This window comes from Chiloscyllium punctatum, chromosome 1, assembly GCF_047496795.1.
Source record: "Chiloscyllium punctatum isolate Juve2018m chromosome 1, sChiPun1.3, whole genome shotgun sequence".
In the NCBI taxonomy this organism is placed as follows: domain Eukaryota; kingdom Metazoa; phylum Chordata; class Chondrichthyes; order Orectolobiformes; family Hemiscylliidae; genus Chiloscyllium; species Chiloscyllium punctatum.
This window is the reverse complement of record NC_092739.1, coordinates 69,332,418-69,355,586: the sequence shown is the minus strand read 5'-3', so window position 1 is coordinate 69,355,586 and position 23,169 is coordinate 69,332,418. Positions and strand designations below refer to the sequence as shown.

At 39.8% G+C, this 23,169-nt stretch overlaps 1 protein-coding gene across 15 annotated transcripts in view; it reads right to left on the bottom strand.

Annotated features, from left to right (window-relative positions):
- The window catches only part of LOC140476045 (LIM and calponin homology domains-containing protein 1-like), a 363,907-nt gene that overhangs the window by 12,032 nt on the left and 328,706 nt on the right, over nt 1-23,169 (bottom strand). For 14 of the 15 annotated variants that reach the window (XM_072568013.1, XM_072567993.1, XM_072568040.1 and 11 more), the window contains 6 exons: nt 22,962-23,141; nt 13,127-13,353; nt 11,428-11,546; nt 10,140-10,299; nt 1,585-1,665; nt 1,216-1,324 (listed from right to left, as the gene is read on the bottom strand). In XM_072568013.1, coding sequence (XP_072424114.1) covers nt 1,216-1,324; nt 1,585-1,665; nt 10,140-10,299; nt 11,428-11,546; nt 13,127-13,353; nt 22,962-23,141 — 876 coding nt within the window. The remainder of the gene's footprint in view (nt 1-1,215; nt 1,325-1,584; nt 1,666-10,139; nt 10,300-11,427; nt 11,547-13,126; nt 13,354-22,961; nt 23,142-23,169) is intronic. The other variant, XM_072568059.1, reaches the window with a different exon arrangement.

Below are 23,169 nucleotides of genomic sequence, written 5' to 3'. Positions count from 1 at the left end.
GTTTTAATATGTGAAAGAATAAACAGACTGTGACAGGAAGACAGAACATATCTCAGAGTCAGCTACCAACTAAGTCTAGAAGCAAGAAAAATACTAAAATCAAAAAAACTGAAGACTCTGTATCTGAATGCACGTAGCATTCAAAATAAAACAGACAAATTGAGAGCACAAATTGACCCAAATAAGTACACTCTGACAGCCATTATAGAGACATGGCTGTAGGATGAAGAGAAAAGGAGATTTAGGAAGGATAGGAAGCTAGGAAAACATGGATGGATGGCTTTGTCAGTTAATGATGGAAAGAGCACAATAGGCAGGTATGACCTAAACCCAACAAACCAGACAATAGACAATAGACAATAGGTGCAGGAGTAGGCCATTCTGCCCTTCGAGCCTGCACCACCATTCAATATGATCATGGCTGATCATCCTTAATCAGTATCCTGTTCCACTCTTATCTCCATAACCCTTGATTCCACAATCCTTGAGAGCTCTATCCAACTCTTTCTTAAGGATGTGGAAACTATTTGGATAGAGACAAGAAATTACAAAGTGAAGAAGTCATTTGTGGGAATGGTGAACAATCCCCCCAATGGTAACAACACTACAGGGTGGAGCATAAAGGAAGACATTCTGGGAACTTGGCAGAAAGGCATGGCAATAGACATGGGAGATTTTAGTCTCAGAAGTAGCATGTTATCAATACAGCTCCATCAGTAATGAATCAAAACAAAGCTCTATGGTACATGACATATTGTCATGAATGGTTATGGAAAATTAAGTAAACAGCTGGAGGGCAGCAGATATAGGAGAAGACCAGCGCCTGCAAGATCTCCACCAGGTAACACATCTCCTTGACTTGGAAACACATCACCATTTCTTCTTTGTCACTGGGTTAAAATTCTGATCACTCTTCCTTACTACATTGTGGGTGTACTCACACCAATAGCCCATGTAGGCAGATTACCACTTTCTCAAGGTCAATTAGGAATCTTACTCTATGAACAAACAATATAGAGTAACAGACCTGATGGGCCAAATAATCTCTTCTCACTTTTTGAGATTTTCAATTCTATAATAATTTCTACAAATAATCTTTTGTAATAAACGGTGTTCAGAGTGATATACTTATGATACATTTATGTTCGCCATCAACACAGACTACAATCCAATTAGTTGGAGAGTTTCTTGAAAGGGTCAGGCAGATAGACTCACCGTGAAACACTGAATATGGAAATATAGACTGAGTGTTTCGATGATCATGGCTGCACCTTTTCCAAGAGGAAGCCCACAAGTTGAGCACAACTTCTTCCCACTGACTGACCTACAAAACAAGACAGAGAAGCAATATTCAAATTTGTTTCTTCAATGAATTAAACACGGTACATATCTTTGTTGGTTTTATTGCTGACCCTTTACGAGTTATACAGCTGCACCTCAATATTCTGAATCAGATTAATAGCAGTAACAGCAATCTTTTATGCTTATCTGTATATCTTGAGCTGGAGTGTTAGGCTGTAGTGATATACTACAACTTAGTAGAGGTTAGTTGGTAGTGCCACAGCTCCATTCTGTGATGCCCACCTACTGGGTGCTTGTAGCTGAAGAGATGAGTGTGGGAGTGGCGGAGATTGACCCGATTGTAAGTTTTCATGAGATCCAGACCTAGGAGAAGATAAAGATTTTATAATCTTGACAATAGCATTTTCTTCATGTACTTCCACTTATAGGAGATCAAATTTTTAATGTGGTCAATTATTGGAGACAATAGTAATAAACATTCTTCAGCAATCTGTATATAAATGGATATTATCTTTCTCATTTGTCTGATAGTGCTTGGAGGCTTTGTATACTTCTTGAATCTCTAATATAATGGCAGTCTTGAGAGATTGGTCAAAAAGTAACACCTAACCTTGACCTTTGTTCGAACAGTTAATGTTACCTTCCACTGTGAGAAGGTGGAGCATTGTAGATTTATGCTGAGTTCGTCAAATGCAACAAAGTTACAAAAAGAAATGTGTAGCATACAAAGACAACTTCAAAGAAAATGGTACTTAATGAGCACCAAGGAATGGTTTGATGAGAACCTGCCATACAGCATAGTTTGGCAACCTGAGCATTTATGACATTCTCTAGGCACCAATCCCACAATAAAAAAGACATCAAAAAGTGAGACGCAGGTCACCTTTTATAAGACTGCTGTTCACAATTAAATCAAACTAGAGAGGATGAGAGTATTGATAATGCTCCTCTATTATTGAGAAGCCCCTGTCAATCTCATATGCTTTTCAAAGTTCTAGTGAACACATTGCTTGCAAAACTATAAGGGGTCAAATTATTTCTCAGCAAACTCTGCGAAAATTCTGTATTCAACACAAACCTCCAGACCATGAACAGATGCACTGTCTCAAAGACATTCACAGATAGTCAAACAACTAAATAAATGCTTATTTGAACTTAACAACTATATTTCCAAATACAATATTGTGAGAATCTTTCAAGCCTTCAGTTACGATTCAGTGGAAAGGGACAGCATTATTGAATGCTCAGTTGTGTAGTATATACTGAATCGGTATGAATAGTGAAGTTTACTATCGAGCATAGGTCGCTTCATGAGTTGAGTATGAAACTGGTATATAAGTTAAACATACATTGGCCTAGGTTTTGCGGTAGTAATGAAGGCAAAACAGTTAGAAGAAAAGTAGTCTAATACATATATTGTACCTTTCACAACCACAGGATATCTCTAAGGGCTTTACAGCCAATGAAACACTTCTGATGTGTCGTCATTGTTAAGACACAGGCAAAGCTGCAGCTTATTTGTGCTCAGCAAATTTCCACCATTAACAAGATTACAAGAACCAGATTGGGAGACAGAGAAATACCTCTCTGTTATTTTTGAAATAGTGCTTCGAGATCTTTTATGCTGAACTTAGAAAGAAGATAGCACCTTGGTTAAATACCTTAACCAAAAAGTTGCATATTTCACAGAGCAGCACACCCTTAGCACTGCACTGAGCAAGTCAGCTTTTCTCTTTATGCTGAAATCTTAGAGTGGAACCTTGTGATTTAAAAGTGATTATTCTACAAACAGTGCCACAGTGACACAGATCCTTTGAAATTGATAATGACCTCTCAAATATGCATATGTGCAGTTAATGTTGAAACCAGCATTTACTGTCAGTGTTTCGATATTTCTTCATAGATGTAGATGTTCTTACGCACTACAATCACACAGATATCATTGAACGAAAGAACTTTCATACTATTACTCTCAAGATTAAAAAACCTTTCCAAATGTTACATCTTGTTGAATGAAGTATAAGTGTGTTTGGTTGTGAATCCTATCAGTTCGCATGGATCAGCTGGAGCAGCAGTTAGTGGCAATGAGGAATTTATAGGAGCTAGAGGGTGTGATGGATAGCAGTTGCAGGACAGGAGGTGACTGACTGTGTGGAGTTTGCACATTCTCCCCGTGTCTGCGTGGGTTTCCTCCGGGTGCTCCGGTTTCCTCCCACAGTCCAAAGATGTGCAGGTCAGGTGAATTGGCCATGTTAAATTGCCCGTAGTGTTAGGTAAGGGGTAGATGTAGGGGAATGGGTGGGTTGCGCTTCGGCGGGTCGGTGTGGACTTGTTTGGCCGAAGGGCCTGTTTCCACACTGTAAGTAATCTAATCTAATCTAATCTAAACGATATACTAAGATGGAGGACGGGAAAAAGTTGTGGCTGTAATAGATGCTCCTTTTTTGAGGTATTTTAGGTGTTGGAGCTAATTTCCTCGAATTCCAGGAGCAGCAATTACTGCTTGATACGCTGTCGCATTGGTTTGGAACACTGCGGCAAAAAAGATCAAAACATCGGCACTTTAAAAAGGACGAAGACTGCCCAAGGCACCGACTACATGGTCAGAGAAAGAAACCTGCACAGCTGTCTGACAGAGCAGTGAATCTACACAGTTACTGCCTTTCCTGTTGGAGTTCAAGTATCTCTGGACGTCAGAGTCCATCCGGGTAAATTAACAAATAGGGAACTTCATATCTGACTTTGGAGGAACCTGTGTGGGAGAGCTCACAGCACAGGAGCTGATAAGTGCATAGTTTTTACGTGTAACCTTGCTGTAAATCTATAGTAGTGAGTAGAGTGGGTTCTTTCTTGATAATACGTTTTATTGAGATCCGTCTCTCAATTAAATTTTAAAAATATAAACCATAAGTAGTAAGTTAACCTGGAGCAGTGTTTTTAGAGCTGTAAGATGATGGTATTTTCTGGGTCTGTAGATTGTTAAGGAGCAAAGATGGCCTTTAGTAGAGTAATATGCTTTTCCTGTTGGATGTGGGAGTTACTGATGATTATGTCTGTTGGAAGTGTGTTTGGTTGTGAATCCTATCAGTTCGCATGGATCAGCTGGAGCAGCAGTTAGAGGCAATGAGGAATTTATAGGAGCTAGAGGGTGTGATGGATAGCAGTTGCAGGACAGGAGATAACCTGAAGATACAATCAGGTAGATGGGTTACCACCAGAAAAGGTTGGAGAGGGAGGCAGGTAGGGCAGGAGTCTCATGTGGCTATCCCCATCTCAAACAAGTACACGGTTTTGGAAAATGTAGGGGGTGATGGACTCTCAGGGAAATGTAGCACAAACAGTCAAGTTTCTGGTAGCGAGAATTTCTCTAATGTAAAGAAGGGTTCCAAACGATCGATTGCGATAGGGAACTCTTTAGTCCGAGGCACAGACAGACGTTTCTGCAGCCGACAGAGAGAAATCAGAATAGTGTGTTGCCTCCCTGGTGTCAGGATCAAGGATATTACTGAGAAAGTGCAGAATGTTCTCAAAGTGGAGAGGGACCAGCAGGGGATCGTTGTACACTTTGGAGCTAATGACATAGGAAGGAAAAAGGATGAGATTCTGAAGGGAGAGAATAGGAAGTTAGACAGGAATTTAAAAAGGAGGTCCTCGAGAGTAGTAATATCTGGATTACTCCCGGGACTACGAGCTAGTGAGGGCAGGAATAGGAGAATAGAGCAAATGAATGTGTGGCTGAGGAGCTGGTGCAGGGGAGAAGGGTTCACATTTTTGGATCATTGGAATCTCTTCTCGGGTGGAAGTGACCTGTACAAGAAGGACGGATCACACCTAAATTGGAAGGGGACTAATATACTGGCAGGGAGATTTGCGAGGGCTGCTTGGGAGGATTTAAACTAGTAAGGTGGTGGGGTGAGACCCAGAGAGATAGTGAGGAAAGAGATCAATCTGAGACTGGTACAATTGGGAAAAGGAGCAAGTCAAACAGTTAGGAACAAAGCAGAGAACAACGTAGGACTAATAAATTAAACTGCATTTATTTCAATGCAATAGGCGTAACAGGGAAGGTAGATGAACTCAGGGTGTGGTTAGGAACATGGGACTGGGATATCATAGCAATTACAGAAACATAGCTTAGGGATAGGCAGGACTGGCAGCTTAATGTTTCAGGATACAAATGCTCTAGGAAGGATAGACAGGGGAGCAAGAGAGGAGGGGAGTAGCATTTTTGATAAGGCATAGCATTCTGGCTGTACTTAAGGAGCATATAACTGGGAATACATCCAGGGAAGTTATTTGGGTGGAACTGAGAATTAAGAAAGGGATGATCACCTTACTAGAATTGTATTTACAGACCTCCCAATCATCAGCGGGAAATTGAGAAACAAATCTGTAAGGAGGTTTCAGTTATCTGTAAGAATAATAGGATAGTTATGGTCAGAGATTTTAACTTTCCAAACATAGACTGAGATTGCTGTAGTATTAATAGTTTAGATGGAGAGGAATTTGTTAAGTGTGTACAAGAAAAATGTTTGATTCAGTTTGTGGATGTACCCGCTAGTAAAGGAGGAAAACTTGATCTACTCTTGGGAAATAAGGCAGGGCAGGTGATTGAGGTGTCAGTGGGGGAGCACTTTGGGGCCAGCGACCATAATTCTATTAGATTTAAAATAGAGATGGAAAAGGATAGACCGACCGAAAAGTTGAATTTCAAAATTGGAGGAAGGCTAATTTTGATGGTATTAGGCAAGAACATTCAAAAGTTGATTGGGTGCAGATATTTGCAGGTAAAGGGACGGCTGGAAAACAGGAACCCTTCAACAATTAGATAATGAATATCCAGAGACAGTATCGTCCTGTTAGGGTGACAGGCAAGGCCGGCAGGTGCAGGGAATGCTGGATGACTAGAGAACTTGACGTTTTGGTTAAGAAAAAGAAGGAACCATATATCGGGTATAGATAGCAGAGATCGAGTGAATCCTTAGAAGTGTATAAAGGCAGTCGGAGTATTCTTAAGAGGGAAGTCAGGAGGGCAAAAAGGGGACATAACATGGCATTGGCAAATAGGGTTAAGGAGATCCAAAGGAATTCTATAAGTACATTAAGAACAAAAAGGTAACTAGGGAGAAAATAGGGCCCCTCAAAGATCAGCAAGGCGGCCTATGTGTAGAAACGCAGGAGATGGGAGAAACACTAAATGAGTATTTTGCATCGTGTCCATTGTGGAGAAGGACATGGAAGATACAGAATATGGGAAAATAGATGGTGATACCTTCAAAAATGTCCATATTATAGAGGAGGACGTGCTGGATGTCTTAAAACCATAGAAGTGGATAAATCCCCCGGACCTGATCAGGTGTATCCTAGAGCACTGTGGGAAGGTAGGGAAGGGATTGCTGGGCCTCTTGCTGAGATATTTGTATCATCGATAGTCACAGGTGAGGTGTGGGAAGACTGGAGGTTGGCTAACGTGGTGCCACTGTTTAAGAAAGGTGGTAAGGAAAAGCCAGGGAACTATAGACTGGTGAGCCTGACATTGGTGGTGGGAGAGTTGTTGGAGGGAATCCTGAGGGATAGGATTTACACGTAGGGATAGGAAAGACAAGGACTGATTAGGGATAGTCAGCATGGCTTTGTGTGTGGGAAATCATGTCTCACAAACTTGATTGAGTTTTGTGAAGAAATAACAAAGAAGATTGATGAGGGTGGAGCAGTAAATGTGATCTATATGGATTTCAGTAAGGCGTTTGACAAGGTTCCCCATGGGAGACTGGTTAGCAAGGTTAGATCTCATGGAATACAGGGAGAACTAGCCATTTGAATACAGAATTAGCTTGGAGATAGAAGACAGAGGGTGGTGGTGGAGGCCAGTTGTTTTTCAGACTGGAGGCCTGTGACCAGTGGAGTGCCAAAAGGATTGGTGCTGGGTCCACTTAATGAGGTGGATGTGAACATAGGAGGTATAGTTAGTAAGTCTGCAGATGACACCAAAATTGGAGTAATACCAATAGCAAAGAAGGTTACCTCAGTGTACAATGGTATCTTGATCAGGTGGGCCAATGGGCTGAGGAGGGGGCTTGGAGTTTAATTTAGATAAATATGAGGAGCTGCATTTTGGAAAGGCAAATCTTAGCAGGAAATATACAATTAATGGTAGGGTCCTGGGGAGTGTTGCTGAACAAAGTGACCTCGGAGTGCAGGTTCATAGTTCCTTGAAAATGGAGTTGCAGGCTGATAGGATAGTGAAGGTGATGTTTGATATGCTTTCCTTTATTGGTCAGAGTATTGAGTACATGAGTTAGGAGGTCATGTTGCAGCTGTAGAGGATATTGGTTAGGCCATTATTGGAATATTGCATGCAATTCTGGTCTCCTTCCTATCAGAAACGTGTTGTGAAACTTGAAAGGGTTCAGAAAAGATTTACAAGGATGTTTCCAGGGTTGGAGGATTTGTACTAATGGGAGAGACTGAATAGGCTAGGGCTGTTTTTCCTGGAGCTTTGGTGGTTTAAGGGTGACCTTATAGAGGTTTATAAAATCATGAGGGGAATGGATAGGATAAATAAACAAGGTCTTTTCCCTGGGATTTGGGGAGTCCAGACGTAGCGGGCATAGGTTTAATGTGAGAGGGGAAAAATTTAAAAGGGACGTAAGGGGCATAGTTTTCACACTGAGGGTGGTGCATGTATGGAATGAGCTATCAGAGGAAGTGGTGGAATCTGGTACAATTGCAACATTGAAAAGGCATCTGGATGGGTATATGAACAGGAAGAGTTTAGAGGGATATGGGCCAACTACTGTCAAATGGGACTAGATTAGGTTAGAATATCTGGTCGGTATGGTTGAGTTGGTCTGAGGCGTCTGTTTCCGTGCTGTACATCTCTATGACTCTATAAGGATAGAATAGAATATCATTTATTGTCATGTGTACTCAAGTACAGAAACACAGGAGTACAGTGAAAAGTTTTAGTTCAAAAATGCTGCTCAAACATTTCTAGAAAACAAACATTATGTTTATGGAATGCAATTTTTAATGATTTAATTAAAAACCATATTATAGAAACAATGTAACATGAGATTTGAACACAAGGTCAACCCAAAGATCATGAAGCTGGGACTCTAGTCCGTTGGCATCATCAGGTCATTACAAAGATTAAGGAAAATTAAGGTCAAACATGGAAAAGATCATATTTGCATAGAAGTAAATATGTGATTGTGTCTGATTGAGGAAACTCTTTGAGACTTTAATCCTCCTTCTCATGATGGTTCCTTCCTCCAAGGATCCCTTTCCTGCCAAGAACATCCTTTCAAATGCCCCAGCTGCCCTGCTCATTGCCCTCTCTTACAACTGCCACCTGCTTGGAGGTTCCAATAAAATAATATTTTTAAAATTTATATTTTAGCTTCTACCTTAATTCCATGCAGGTGCCCCAATCAATCTGAAGTGAAGGGTACTGGTGCAATTTAAGCCTGCCATTTTTGAAAGTTGTACCACAGATAGACAAGATGATTATGAAGCTGTTTAGCACACTTGCCATCATTGCTCTGACCTTTGAGTATAAGAGTTGAGATATCATATTGAGGGACTTGGTGAGGCCACTTTTGGAGTACTGTGGACAGTTCTGGTCACCCTGTTATGGAAAGGATATTATTAAATGGGAGAAGGTTCAGAAAAGATTTATCAAAATGTTACCAGGATTGGAGGGTTTGCGTTATAAGGATAGGCTGATTGGCTGGGATTTTTTTCACTTTAGCATAGCAGGTTGAGGGGTGACCTTATAGAGGTTTATAAAATCATGAGGAGCATAGATATGGTGAATAGTAAAAGTTTTTTTCCCCTAAGATGGAGAAGTTCAAAACTAGGGGGCATATTTTTAAAGGTGAGAGGAGAAAGACTTAAAAGGGACATGAGGAGCAATGTTTTCACACAGAGGATGGTTCATATGTGGAATGAATTACCAGAGAAATTGCTAGATACAGATACAGCTACAACATTTTAAACAGGCGTTTAGATAGACACATAAATAGGAAAGGTTTAGAAGGCATATGGACCAAACACAGGCAAGTGGGACTAGTTCAGTTTGGGAAACTTGGTCAGCGTGGACGAGTTGGATCAAAAGTTCTGTCTCCGTGTTGAATGAATCAATGACTCTATGGTTTCCTCTTTGTGAAAAACACTTTAACTTATAGGCTGCTTACAACATTTGATGACTTCACTGTTGCTGAATTCCAGGAAATCTCCTTGACTTGTTGCCAGGTTCAAACTGATGTCAAACAAAAGAAAACCTGCTGCATAGAGGTTGTGCAGACAACGTCTGTCAAGGTCAGCGACAAGTTATACAGCTTCACCACTGACTACAATATCGAAACAAATATGTCTCAATTTACATTGCAGCGGCCCACAGTAATTTGTAGTTAGGTTGCACCTTGAACAAAGTAAATGCGCTGAAGTGTGGTGAAGATAATTAATGCCAAGAAATAGTGTCTGAAGGATTTGATAATGATCAAAAGTGAGATCAAAGAGGAATGTTTTGACAAGGCCTCTTTAAAAGATAGACAGACACAAAATAAAATGATGAAGGGATGGAATTCTAGAGTTTGGGACCACAACAGCTGAAGATATAGTCGCATTAATTCTGTCACAACTGTAGCTTCTACTCCCATCAGCCAACTTGTCTGGCATCATCAAGAGGCATAGTATTGTGCAATGCATAATGGAAATTCATGGTTTCCCACCTCTTTAATCATAAAAATTTACTGCCAGTCTAATACAAAGGTCATAAAATCAAATGCAAAATGCAGTTAGGATAAACCTAAAAGAACAATCTGACCACCAACCAGTTTTTTCTGTCCATTGTATTAGACTGAAGAGCCCAGCTTCTGTCCAGAGACCCAGTCTTCACTACATCTCCTTGTTGTTGTTTCCTTGGAATTTCAAGGAACGAAGGAGGGTCCTCTGTATTCCATGATTTGCTAGCAAATAGTGGAGATCCTGCAGCTGAAATGAACAAAGAAGTATCTGTTTTAAATAAATGGGAGTCCCATGAATGAATGTGCATCAGAAAATAATGATACATGCTTGAACCTACAAAATGATTTCATCTCAATTAAATGAAACGTCTGGTGTAGGCACTATGGGAGTTGGAAAACATGAAGATATCAAGGATCCAGTCATGCCAATGTCCTCTTCCGTGCTGATCATCATGTTTGGTAGAGGGATGGTATGGACAATAGCCACATTTTAACATCATACTGCACCAAACAAATGACTTGGTACCTGACCTGTCATTTTGGACCACAAATGCCCTATTAATACCCTTCCTTAAATACACATCGCTGCTCTTTGATCTATTGAAGCTTCACCAAGATAGTGGTTACTGATCTGTGTCATTTTTATGTCTGCAGCCTGCAACATGTCAGTAACCATATATTGTGAACCTAGGCTTGCTAAGAGGCCTTGTGAATAATATGTTGGCTAATCCCTGCAGGACCTGCTGTTGTCACTATTTCCACATTTTCATTGAGTAGCTATCACCATTCCTTCCATTGGTGCTAGAAGACTACATTACTCCACTACTGTGTATACAATCACCCAGTCAAAACATCACTCATTTATACAGGAAACTTTCAAAGAATTCTGAACTGGTTATTGAAGAATGCCAGGGCAGTACAAAGCTAATAACTTTAGTCAATGAGTGCTTTCTTGACTGGACTAGGAAAAAAAAACAGTCCAGTGCCAAGCTCATTAGCCCTAAGAACCAGGAAGACATAATGAGAAAAACTGGATAGTAATGGTTTGAGAATTACCAAAATAATCCACATTTTCTATCTTAAAAAGACTTATTTGTTGTGTTCAGTTCTGACAATCCCTGGAAACCAATTAAACACTCTCAACCTTAATCTCCAGCATCTGCAGTCCTCACTTTCGTCTAGTTGACTCCAACCTATCAGCACCCTCTTCTCATATTATATAAATTGGTGTCCCTTCTTTCAAGTCTGTTTATTGCATTCTATTCCTGATGAATAAAAGATGAAAAGATTTGACTTCTTGTCTCCATTAAGCAACCCTTCAAGAAGAAATTTTAATAAAGACATAGATCCAGAAGATACGTAGATGATGTCTAACCTTGAGCTGGTAATTTCTGGTGATCTGCAAAAGGTATTTGCCAGATTGCTTGGGGCTGTCTTTCACTAACAGTCTCCTTGTCCATTTGGAAAATGTGTACTTCAGATTGGACATTCAACCTGTTGGCACAGAACTCAAAATGTTACTGGAAATTGTTTTGTAAGTTCAAGGTCAACTATTTTAAAGAAAGCTGTGCATTCCTGCAACTCCAGGGTGCAGCAGTGCTCTCAAACAAGGTTGAATAATCTCATTTCCTTTCAGCTTTATTTCTGTCTGGGGGCATAGAACTATTTTGAAAGAATGTTAACATGCTAAACAGTGGAAATTAAACTTTCTCATCCTTAGGGGCAAAATTCTAAAACTTCGTAAATACTTCGATACACCGCATGCACAAATACTAACGAATGATTGATTAATTACCTAACGGGAGGTCAAACTATTTACACGTGGTGCTTTTAAGTGTGTTACATAGATAATTTTCAGAGTTAGGCACCAGACCTTAACAGTAATCTTCCACTGCTTAAAATCTAAACAGACTTATCTGAGTTTGAACCTTATGAGGAGGACCCACACACTCTTGTGAAATAATATCCAGTGAACATGAACCAATAGTCACGCTGTGATTGTGCTGAAGGTTTTGAACTTCATATTAAAATAAAGGTGCTTGTTAAGGGAAGGAAATTGAAAGTTGGAATACTTTGGGCATGAAGCCCTCATCAGATTTTCCTTCCTTTGGCTCAGCAATGTCAGTTGCAATCTCAGAAGAATACCCTTTCCCAGATTGATACTTTGTATTTGCTAGTGTAGCCATCCCAAGGTCTCTCTCGAAGTGAGATTCTCTATCAGTGCTGAATTAGGGACAATCTTATGTGATGGGTCCATGCCCACTATGAATTAGTTGAATCAGTTTAAGCTCATTTCATATAGGAAAGAATTTTTGGCTTGAAAACAGGGAGCATTTTTATTGATTACTTAATGTAACGTCCTGTGTATGATTTTAATGGAACCTTATTTGTTTGAACTAAATGATGTGTTGGGAACATTCCTTGTCTTTAAAGTTCAACATTGAAGAACTCTTAAAGAAATGCACTCATGCAGTCTTGCTTAATAAGAGTATGGTTTTGCAGAGTAAAGTGCATATGCCAAGACCCCTGTTTTGCAGCTTTCTTGATATTTTAGTCAGTACATTTTCAGAGACTTCACACCTGCTGCTGGGTCCGGCTCAATGGAAGCACAGACTTGGGATTCTGCACAAAAAGCAATAATCTCAATTTCAAATGCACTTAATTTTCAAATTATTACATAGTAAAGCAATGAGAAATTGTAATGATCAGAAAATGAAGTGTGTCTTACATTGGGCTCACTGACCTGAACCCTTACTCGCATCAAATGAACCCATACGAGAAACAGATGTTATTTGCCTTTGTTATTAATAGATTACTCCTTTTCTGATTTGATTTTTGACAGATATAAAAAGCTCCAGATCATTGGTATGTCAAAGTGGACAAACTTAGATATATATAATTGGTACTCTCATTGCCTAATCAGATAGTGATTTATTATAAGCAATCAAAATGATAATATGTCTGCGATACAACTATGATAGCAAAAATGAAAAAAACAAGCAGTGATACAAGTATAGTATTGATCAAGAGAACGAGAAAAACATTTGCAAACTTTTTTTTAAACTGATACATACTTTTGCTGTTCAGGTTCTAGTTGTTTGCTCTCCTGCCAGTGCCACGTCTCCACTTTGTTCTTCCCAGTTTCATCCCAGTTTTCCTGTTGTTCAGTCTCATCTTTTTTAAAGTTCTGTGACTCTGCTGGTTTCCACATCAATTTATGTTGCTGTTCCTTCTGCCATCGTTGCTCCTCTTCTGCTTCCATTTGTCCTTTATCTTCTGCCTGCCAACACTCTGCTTCCGCCTTTTCCAAGAAGTAAAGGTACATTTGGGTTTTTGGATTAAAATAGGAAACATTGGTCTACTACGAAAGCAAAATACTGCTTCTAAAATCTAAAACTCTAAAATAAAAAGTGGAAATGCTAAGCAAACCCAGCACCTCTACCATTCACGTAACATTTGGTACCTCAGGTAATAAGAAGGAAAAGAAGCCGTGGGCTGGTGTGTCATCTCCCACATGTGGATGGGAAGGTGCATTGGGAAAGGGATGGAAGATAGTGAAATGGCCTAAGTGTCACAGAGCAAACAGTCCTTGTTGAATGGGATGGGGAAGTGAAGTTGTGTTTGGTGGTGGTACTACCCTGGAAGTGGCAGAACTGTTGGAGGATGAATTTGTTGAATATGGAGGCTCCAACTAATGTCCCTGTGCTGGCTTTAAATCTACTTCATCTCAAAACCTTTCCATTTTTAAGGAAAGATCAATGACCTGAAGCATTCATTTCTCGTCGATATATGGTGCCATGTCTGTTGAGCATTCCCAGCATTTTCTGCATTTATTGCAACAGTTATCTTTTGATAACTAAAGTCAAACCAAGGTTCACGCCAGGTATCAGCATTGCTTTAATATTGTCCATTTGGCAACAATGCACTCTTTAAAATTTGAACCAAAATCTGAAGATGCTAAAGTTTGAATCAAACAACAGTGAAAGTAGCAAATATGTGGCAAGCCAGTCAGATCCAGTGGAGAGAACAAATAAGTCAACCTATGAGAGTTAACCCTTGTTCACCTATGAGAGTTAACCTTGTGTCTGTATCAGAATTTTAATGAATAAGATGGTCTGTAAGTGCTCAATCCTCTGCTCACCAGCCATAGAATTGACATCCACAAGAAAATATGAACTGTCTACATGTATACAAATGCACAAAGGAAATTGTGATTTCTTTCTTGCTGTTGACAGCTTTTTGCTGTTTTGAAACTTATGCCATAAATAAAACATCTAGCATGCAGTGTTATAGCTAGACATTTACCATATATACTTGTGCAAAAGTTGAGCTTTAAGATCAAATATTCAGGTAAACAATAAAGGTCAACTTTTTTTTTAGATTAGATTATTTACAGTGTGGAAACAGGCCCTTCGGCCCAACAAGTCCACACTGCCCCACCGAAGCGTAACCCACTCATACCCCTACATCTACCCCTTACCTAACACTACGGGCAATTTAGCATGGCCAATTCACCTGACCTGCACATCTTTGGACTGTGGGAGGAAACCGGAGCACCCGGAGGAAACCTACGCAGACACGGGGAGAACGTGCAAAGTTATTTATAGTAATTTCTTTTCAAAGGTTGAAATCCGTACATGTTCTTAGCTACAACAACACACTTCAGGACTTTCACTTCAGTGTTGTTTTATGTCAGGGTCATTGAAGCCTGTGCTATTCAATCAATGTGATTTTAGAGCAGACAGTCTCAATCCCCAACAGTCTCTTCCACACACCAAGCTTCCCATTTGTTCATTCTTTCCCCTTCCTGACACTCCTTCCCACACACATGCCACATCCCTCTCCTGACTCTTACTCGCATGTACTTCTTCCCTTTCCTAACCTGCCCCTAGCTTGCTGCTTCTTTCTCCTGACCATCCTCTCATTTGTTGCTGCCTTTTTCCAAACTTTCTTTACATGCACTGCTTCCCTCTCCTGACCGTCCTCTTGCTCACTGCTTCCTGGCAAATCTACTTAATGCCTGCAGAAGTCACTTCCAGGTTTTGTCATTAACAGAAAATAGCTTCTTTTATTGCAACACATGTAGTTTTAACAAACAGCACCATACAATTTAAACTTTACCCCTTTATAATAAATGCACACACTCTCATTCTCAATTAAGACAGACAAACACAGATGGTTTCACACATTTATTATCTATGAAAAAAACAAAGATCAAATTTTCAGTTCACAATGGTAGATCAAATTGTCTTTCACAGTTCCCTGTTGATTTCAGCAATGTTGATGTGACATCTGTAAAGTAATGATTGTTCTTCAAATTGCTTGTTGATCTATTGACCTACGTCTTGTCTTGTTCCAGTTTTTAAAATCTATTTTGGATCTTCCTGTTTCTTCACCCACACTGAGAGAGGAGGGAAGGGAGACAAGTTTTCAGTTTGCCTGCTGTTGTGATCTCTGGTTGCCCCAAACTTACAGATTTGTAGAAAATGACGCTCAATTAATCAAAGGGCTGTCAACAGGCAATCTTTCCTCAACTCAAAGACTAGCTGTGATTGCATTACTGATGAAGCATCTTCTTGTCAAGTTCTGTGATACAAGTGGACAACTTTAACTTCTTCAAGAAAAGGGTGATTATCCTTTAGAAATAATGGCACCAAATCCAAGAGTACAAGAAAGTCTAAAGTCCCAGCCTCCCCTAATTGAACAAACAGAATGGTGGGATTCTTCCTGGACTATACCCTCAAAGATCAACCTCAGTTCTGCTATGCCTTTTGGTGACTGGTCATCTCCTTGTTTGCCCCTTTTTTTCCCCACCGTTTATAACTTCTCTTTTGAGAGAAGTGGATGGTCTACATTACCTGTATGCAGTCATAGCGCTAGAGTGCGGCAGAGTGATTCCTGGAACACTGGCTTCAATGTGCCTGGTGTCTGATAATTGAAAAATATTTAAAGCTACAGATGCAACTCCACTTGCTAAAGAAGTGTAATGGTTAGAAATGATATACAAGATTGCTGTTATCTCTTCCATTGTAGCAAAGGGTAGGATGCATCTGCCTTTTTCCTCTGATCTTAATGTTTCCCATGCCCTAAAGATGAATGGGGTATGATCGGAGAATTTTTTGTCCCTGAACCATGCTGTAGCCTCCAAAATAATTGATACATCCAAATCTATATCAGAATTAAAATTAGTTGTTTTGTGATTTTCTGGTGATTTCTGCATAACAGAATTCATCTCTGGGCCTGCACAATCAGGGGAACTGAAATCTTGCATTGAGTCTGCCACATACTGTTAGTAAGAGCTCATCTGACTCCTCTGTGTCCTCCCCTGCTGAGATACCTCCTGTGGTCTGTCTGTGTTGCTGATGAAGCTGTGACATAGTCCCCTTGGCATTTGTGACTCTCTCTGTAACTAGTTTGGATTGAGGTTCCACTGGTGGTTTCCTTAATGCCATCAACAGTGACTTTTTATTCATGGGTTTCCTGTTAGTGAATTTTCTAAGTGATAGATTCCATATCTCTGTAACTTCAATTTACTGTAATGCTTTATTCACTCCCACTAATTGATTTTTCTTGTTGCTTGCTGTGTTCTCTAAGGTGGGCTATCTTAAATATTGTGCAGGAACTTCCCTCTTAATGGTTTAGTGTCCAGGTCCATTACGAAGTATTTCCAGTCACCAGTGAGTTTTTCTTCAGGTAAATCCCTCACTTTTGTGTTTGGATTGCTAGGCTGATATCATGGTTTACCTGTAATACTACACTGACTAAGCTTCATTTTGAGTTCTCACTTGCCTCTGGCCTTATGGGTCTACAGCCACAATGTAGAAACGTGAGGCCAAAACTCTTGGAAGTGAGCATTACCAGGCTTTATTAAACATTAACTATTTATAAGCCATAGCAAGAGAGGATGTGTCACTGAAGCCCTTACAGACTCAGACTCCAGATTCATGTGATCTGCTACACTATGGCGTAGCTCCTTTTGTACATGCTCAGTCGCTCAGATTCTTAGAGTAGAGGATTAATTAGCTATTTATATGTAAATAAGAAATGCTGCATCTACATTAAAATGCTAATGCAATGGATGCATTGTGATTGAGATTTTGCAAAATTGCTGTAACTTTGGTGGAAATTCTGTTGAAGCATGTAGGAAGGGTTTCTGCAAAAGTGAGAATAGTGGAGCAAGATAAACCATGAGGAAATTCATCTCCATCAAAACAATGGAATATTCCCCACTGCCAATATGATGGAAGAGTTTGTCATATGCCCTTCTGGTTCATGTAATAAAATGCAATAGTCAAAATAAGCAATAGATACATTTTTAAAAGAAAAAAGGTTGACTTATTTACTTTTAAAAATATGTTATTTCATGGGATATGGATTTGTTAGCATGGTCACCATTTCCTGTCAATCCCTAATGGCTCTTGAACTGAGTGCCTTAACTTCACTTAACTTAATAAAACCTTGTCCTAGAAAACAAGAAAACCAGGAGAGATCAAATTTTATTCGTCACCCAAAAATTAGGACTCAAATTCAAAATCATGGCATCTCTTGACTCGTCAACTGAACTACTGACTGAGCGAATGCAGCATAATCTGATGAACATATGGCACAGATTATATTTTTCACATGGAAATGTTCTGAATTTAAATTCCAGATTCCTACGCTCCTGCTGCTAGGGAATGGCTCCATCTGTTGCTAGCTCAGTATTTCTTCAACAGTCCAACAAAGGAATCCACAATTTAGTCACCTACTAACCTAAATAGATTAATGCTTTTCCTGAACTACTGGATAGAGAGATGTTCTCCAAATATGTTCAGTATTTGTTCACTGATACTACCTAGTTATGTTAACCTATAGTTACTGGATTAGTAATCTGCCTTCACATTCAGTATACCCTCCATCATGTTGTGCTAAAGGAGACAGTCACTGAACAGATCTACTAACTCATGACTGGGCATCCCTTAGGACAGAGGACATCAGGAGCGGCAGAATCATACTCCAGTGCAATCTGCAACTTCACAGCCCACTGTATCACCCACTCTACCATTACCGTCAAACCTAGGGGCCAATCCTGGTACATTGAAAAGTGCAGAAGGGCAAGCATATCTAAAAATGACCTGATGAAGCTTAAATTGGGACTGTTTGCATGTCTAATAGCACAAATAGCAGATGATAGACAGAGCTAAGTGATTCCACAACTAACAGATCACATTTAAACTCTGCAATCCTGCCACATCTAATTGTGAGTGGTGGTGGATTGTAGATCAACTCACTGGATAAGAAGGCTCATAAATGGAGCCAGCACATTATTGCAAAAGACAAGACTAAAGCATTCACATCAATCTTTAGCCAGAAACGTCAATTGGATGTTGGGAACCTCCTCTAGAGGTTCCCAACATCACTCTACATAATATCAAGAAACAGTTGAAACACTGGATACACAAAGGCTATGGGCCCTGACAACATCCCAGCAACAGTTCTGAAAACTTGTTTTCCAGACCTTGCTGCTCCCCTAGCCAAGTTGTTCCAGTACAGAGACAACATTGGCATCTGTCCAACAAAGGGGAAAACTGTCCAGGTTGAAAAAGCATGACAAATCCAACCTGGACAATTACCACCCCATCAGTCTACTTTTAATCATCAGTAAAATGATGGTAGGTATCATTGACAAAGCTTAGCAACAACCTGCTCACTGATACTGAGTTTGGGTTCTGGGAGGGTGACTCAATTCCTGACCTCATTACAACCTTGGTTCATACAGGGACCAAAGAGCTGAAATCCAGAAGTGAGGTAATACTGACAGCCCTTGACGTCAAAGCCTGTTGGGGAAAAGATGTCAGAGAGGAGTCTGGAGAAGTTCCTGAACACTCTGGCCCTCCCAGTCAAGTACAGCATTTTCAAACAGTTTGCATTATAATTGCATTCAACATTAATGTCATTGTTAACCATGCTCCCCCCCATTCCCACTCCCACAATCTATACATCCAAGCCTGTAAAACACACAATCAATGACATCTATGCACAGTTCTAGGTTTTCCATGATCTTCTGATGTTTACCAGACTGTTATCAACAGGCCTTGGGATCTTACAATGTAATCCATTCATTTACATTCCATTGTTAATTGTTATACTCTTTCTTAGACATTTGCCAGACTTGCTTATTTCTAAGGACTGTTAAAATTCTGTTATTCATTATATTCATTGCTATCCTTATCAAATTCTGTTACTTGTCTTATATTTCCTACTATTCTAATCACAGAAGATTCAAAAAGATGTTAATTCTTACTAATTGCTATAAAATTCATAACATCAGTTCATATGTAAGGTTAGTTATATATAGAATTTATGATTACCCCTAACATTAGAATTCTTCAGCCAATGAGTTGGGAGCAGCTTCTGTCCTACCTGATCACGGAAGATCAGGTAAACATTGCTCCTTCATCTTGCAGTAGCAACTATAACTCATTCTAGTCACAGGCTGTCTTACTCTAAATCTTTCGACACTACCTTTTTTACTTAATAAGAGGAAATCGGTTCCATTAGTAAAACAGAAACACAATCATTTTAGATTTCAATGAACTTGTCTGAACTCCTAGGATTTTACAAGACATAATCTCGTTCTTCTTTTAACTTATCATTTGTCTCTATGGGATCATACACTTCTTTTAATTCTTACTAGATTACAAACTTTGGGTGTCTGTTCCCAGACATCTCCTTTCAGACTGTTTCTTACAGACGTCTGCAGCTGTGGTTTGTACAGAACTTTGTGTTTATTAATGTGTAAGATTCTTTGTTCTGCCGAGACCCTGTTACCTTGGGTTAATCTTCTTCATAAAGCAACCATTGTTCTAATTTATGATCTCACACTAATGCTGAACCAGGCAAGCTAATTATGGTACTGCAGCTAAAGATCTTCTCTGCCATATTCATGCCAACTAAAAATTCACCTTATGCCACCTCTGGCCATGGGCTACCCCAATAAGCCCACATTTGACTGAGACCAGCCTCAAGGAACTCTAGCACCTGGGGACATACAGTCATCGAGATGTACAATATGGAAACAGACCCTTTGGTCCAACTTGTCCATGCTGGCCCATATCCCGCTAAACCCTTGCTATTCATATACCCATTCAGATGCCTTTTAAATGCAGTAATTGTACCAGATTCCACCACTTCCTCAGGCAGCTCATTCCATACATGTACCACCCTCTGTGTGAAAAGGTTGCCCTGAGGTCCCTTTTATATCTTTCCCCTCTCACCCTAAACCTATGTCCTCTAGTTCTGGACTCCCCAAACCCAGGGAAAAGATCTTGTCTATTAATCCTATCCATGATTTTATAAATCTCTATAAGGTCACCCCTCAGCCTCCAACGCTCCAGGGAAAACAGCTCCAGCCTATTCAGCCTCTGCCTATATCTTAAATGCTCCGACCCTGGCAACATCCTTGTAAATCTTTTCTGAACCCTTTCAAGTTTCACAACATCTTTCCGATAGGAAGGAGACCAGAATTGCACTCAATATTCCAAATTGGAAAGTACAATTTCAGGAGCTTTGCTGAATTTCTGCAGTGCATCTTGAGCATCATGCACACTGCTGCTGGAGTGTCGGAAGGAGTGAATATTTGTGAATGTGATATGCAAGCAGGCTGTTTTGAAAATCTGGAAAAAGGAGTGAGCCCAATAGTGACCGTATAATCACAGTCATTTGTGATAAAAATCCATCCGGTTCACCCTGTCATATTTAGCTGATCCGGCTTACATGTGACTTCAGAACCTTTACTGCCTTCTGGGTAATTAGTGATTACCTGTACAGTTGCAACTCAACCTCCCAAATCCTGTACTCAATACTCTGACCAATAAAGGAAAGCATATCAAACGCCTTCTTCACTATCCTATCTGCCTGCAAGTCCTCTTTCAATGAACTACGAACCTGCACTCCAAGGTCTCTTTGTTCAGGAACACTCACCACGACCTTACCATTAAGTGTATAAGTCTTGCTCTGATTTGCTTTTTCCAAAATGCAGCACCTCACGTTTGTCAAAATTAAACTCCATCTGCCACTCCTCAGCCCATCTAATCAAGATCCTGTTGTAATCTGAATGGAAATAGGAGGAAAACTCTCTGCTGGTTAGACCTGGCAAAAAGGAAGATGGTTGTGAGTGTTCAAGGTCAGCTCCAGGGTGTCTCTGCAGGAGTTCCTCTGGATAGTGTCCTAGGCCCAACCATCTTCAACTGCTTCATCCTTCCCTGCATCATAAAGTCAGAAATGGGGATATTTGCCAATTATTGCAAAATGTTCAGCACCATTCACAACTCCTCAGACACTGAAATAGCCCATGTCCAAATGTTGCAAAAATATAGACAATGTCCAGATGATGACTGACAAGTAGAAAGTAACATTCATAATATTGATTTTCCTGCTCTTTGGATGCTCCCTGGTTTGCTGTGCTTTTCCAGCACCACTCTAATCTAGATTCTGATCTCCAGCATCTGCAGTTCTCACTTTTGCTTAACATTCATAAGATGCCAGGCAATCAAAATCTTCAACAGGAGAGAATCTAATCATCATCTTTTGATACTGAATAGCGTCACCATGACTGAATCCCCTACTATCAATATCCTGGAGTTTTATATTGACCAGAAATTGAACTAAACTAGCTATAAAAGCAGATCAGAAACTCTGAATCCTGCAGTGATTAAATTCCAGACTGAGGAATATTCTAAACAGGATAACAGTTGATATTATACCATACAATTGTTTAAATGATAACAAAAAGGTAACATTCGTTCTATTTAATAACTCTTCTCCTGACTTCCCTAAAGTCTGTCCACCAGATACAAGGCACAAGTCAGGAGTGTGATAGAATACCCTCCACTTGTCTGGATGATGCAGTTCCAACAACACAAGAAACTTAACACCATCCAGGACAAAACAGCCTGCTTGCATACCACATTCACAAATATTCACTCCTTCTGACACTCTTGCAGCAGTGTGCATGATGCACAAGATGCACTGCAGAAATTCAGCAAAGCTCCTGAAATTGTACTTTCCAAACCCACAATCACTTCCATCTGGAAGGACAAGGGCAGCAGATATATTGGAACACCACAAGCTGCAAATTCTCCACCAAGCCACTCACCACCTTGAATTAGAAATATATCACCAATTCTTCACTGTCGCTGGATCAAACTCCTAAAATTCTCTCCCAAATGGCACTGTGGATCCACTTAAGCATAGGGACTGCAGCAGTTCAAGAAGACAACTCTCTACCAACTTCTCAGAAGCAACAAGGGATGAGCAAGAAATGCTGACCAGTCAGCGGCACCCACATCCCAATAATGAATGGAAAAACAAATCCAGCAATTGTGATTTCAAATCCCGCACGGTAAATTGCATAAGTAACTTTACTAAACCTGGCACCATTAAAAAAAAATTATGACTAGCTGAATTATTGGAAAAACAAATGGTTTGTGATTATTCTGCTGCCAATTGCCTGAATCACTTATTTATTTATATTTTAATTTTTATTATCATTAATTAAGAAATGATAAATGCAGAGCTATAATCTGGAATCCACTATGAAGACACCAGCTTGTCACAACTACTTTCCTTTTTATTTATGTGTCTTAGAGGACATTTCCTCTTGCTGCTACATGTACACATTAAGATGATGTAGTCTTCCTAGTTGTCTTTCCTAGAAATTTATTAAAGTCATAACAATTTGTCTTTTAGATTAAGACAATATTATTTTATCAAATGTTGATGAATAAGGTATAATTAAGCAAACATCATGCACAGGGCTAGAACCAAATGAAGAGTCTACTGTTTCTGATAACAGTAATACTATAATAGTCATTATTGTATTTACAGAATTAAAATGTTTCAAACACATTCTAAGCAAACAAAACTTACTGCATTTTTCTGCGATTTGACATTCGTGTTCTCCGGATCCATGGAGGAACCCTCAATGTGGTCAGAATGAGAGTTTTCCTCATGTTTTGATGGACAGATCCACTCATTGGGATGATGGGCCGACAATGCTGGTGATCGTGGAGTCAGCGGGGTCACTGTTTCCTGAATAATTTTACGTTCCTAGAAAATACACAGTTGGAAAGATATG